General features: G+C 37.0%; 1 protein-coding gene across 1 annotated transcript; it reads right to left on the bottom strand.

Moving 5' to 3' along the window:
• Positions 1-530: 530 nt before the first annotated feature.
• Positions 531-1,445, bottom strand: LOC147912745 (vomeronasal type-1 receptor 4-like). Its single transcript, XM_087422331.1, is given in 1 exon segment — positions 531-1,445. A coding segment is annotated over 1 exon segment (915 nt).
• Between the last annotated feature and the right edge of the window lie 739 nt (positions 1,446-2,184).

Raw genomic sequence — 2,184 nt, 5'->3', positions numbered from 1 at the left:
ATGTAAGGAACTCATATTTAGGACCCCAAAAGTTCTACTCTTTGAATCTGAATAGACTCTTCAGATTAGCTGTACACTATTCATTATTCTGTGGGAATATTTCTTTTTTCTTTAATGACCATTTCACATGCTGTTTTATTTCGTGGAGGTTTTCCTACAATTCCAAGCCTAGTTTACTTCTGTGTAAATGTATTATTTCAGATTGATAGTTACACATTCATAGTCTTTTCTGTAATCCCCATGTTGTTTCAAAAACTCCTACTTAATACTGCCTAGATTCTGAAGCTCCTCTACGAGCATTAATAAAGTCTTATTTACAGACGTATTTTTATGATAATTACACAATAATTCATTTACAATTGTATTATGATTTGTTGCTTATTTTGGAGCATAAACTCAATCTGTCTTGTTTACCACTCTTTTGTAAATGATTGTCTAATAATTGTACTTAGGACTCAGATGCCAGTGAATAAATAAACAGATAAATAATATGTAAATTCAATTTACATAGTTCTCATAAGGTTAAGTAATTATCTAATCCTTACCCAGGAAAGGAAAAATGTGGATACTCTGCGGTCATGCATCATTAGAATGTAGGGGCTTACAGTTGGGAAACATACAGTAATTGGGGCAACAAAGATCACCAGCCACTGACTGGGATTACTAGAAAGAGCCAAATAAATGTGAAAGATAGAGGAGAGAGTGTACAAAGACACAAAAGTGCTCACCAAGACAAGGATGCTTTGGGTGGCTCTGGATTCAGCAGAGGATCTAGGGGAGATCTTGGTCCTATGAATATGTCAGACCCGCTGCTTGTGCCTGTGCAGGATGAGAACCATAAAGCCACTGGTCCAGACCATGAGCCCCAGGAATGAAACATCAGGGAATAATAAAATTCCTACATTCAGTAAGACTCTGATTCTGTCATGAATTACAGTATAACATAATCCTAAGTCTTTTTTCTTTGTGATGCTTTTGTTGCTCCAATTACTAGTCACAGAAAGAGTAAAAGTGATATTTATCATCAATTGTAGGATCCAGCAGAGGAAAATAGACGACCCAATGTACTTTGGAGCTTTCACTTTGAGCTCTGCCCACCTGGAGTTCCTGGGGCTGATGGTGATGGCCTGGAAGACACTCAAGAGGCAGGTGGTGCCAATGGACACACCCCTGAACACTCTGTGTGTATAGTAAGCAAGTTTGCATCCAATATCATTAAGAAAATGTTTCCACCCAAATGCTGCCATTGCACTTGGGATTCCGGTGGAGAGCATGACCAAGGAGTTGGCTACCAGCAGATGTTCTACAATCAAATCTGTGGACCGTAGCCTGTATCCAGTGAAGTGAAGGAAGAGATAATGGTAAAGAAGAGAGATATTCCCCAGGATTCCAACTATATTCTGTGTTAAGAAAATCATTTCTATTGTGAAATCTCTGGTGGCCATCCTGTCCATTCTCTGTGAATGATATTTGCCTTCTTAGCCAGAGCAGGGGAATATGAGGCATGGGCTACATATATCACATCAACTGAAATCCAATATTCTCCACTTACCGTTAATTCCCTTAAATCCGTTAATTCACTTAAGTTAATGAGAAATATTAACTTAATATTTTTCTTTTACAAAGACGTTTCCAAGTATTGAATGCATAACTTTTTAAAGAGCATGTATGATGAATTAATCACTGCTATGAAGGTTACACCTCTACTACGTCACTTCTTTATTTTTCCTAAATGTGTGAGTCAGGAACTACTATTACTTTCATTCTAAAGAGCAGGAGAACTTAGATACAGAGACATTAAGTGTTTTGTCTAAATTCACACCCTACTTACAGGCAGGATGGTACTTAAACCTGGCTGGGCTGGTAACAAACCAAGCACATTTAATCACTGCAACCTATTGACAAATCAACTTAGCCGTGTCCTTCCAATAGTCGAGGTAGATATTTAGCTGTTTTCATAACTTGTCATTATATTTTATGTTGTTGGTTAATTTACTATTTAATTTCAGGTGTAACAAGTTTGCATTTATGTGCAAAGATTTATTTCATAGGCCAATATCAATTATGCAGAAAGCCTTCAAGGTCTTAACTAAATATAGATGCTCTCATTGCAATACTACAGACACATGTCACAGGACCAAGTTGGATTTAATAAATACAAGATTAGCTCAATATTAGGATGGC

Source organism: Ceratotherium simum, chromosome 33 (assembly GCF_057802395.1).
Source record: "Ceratotherium simum simum isolate JZ-2026a chromosome 33, ASM5780239v1, whole genome shotgun sequence".
NCBI classification, from domain to species: domain Eukaryota; kingdom Metazoa; phylum Chordata; class Mammalia; order Perissodactyla; family Rhinocerotidae; genus Ceratotherium; species Ceratotherium simum.
This window is presented reverse-complemented; position numbering and strand designations above follow the sequence as displayed.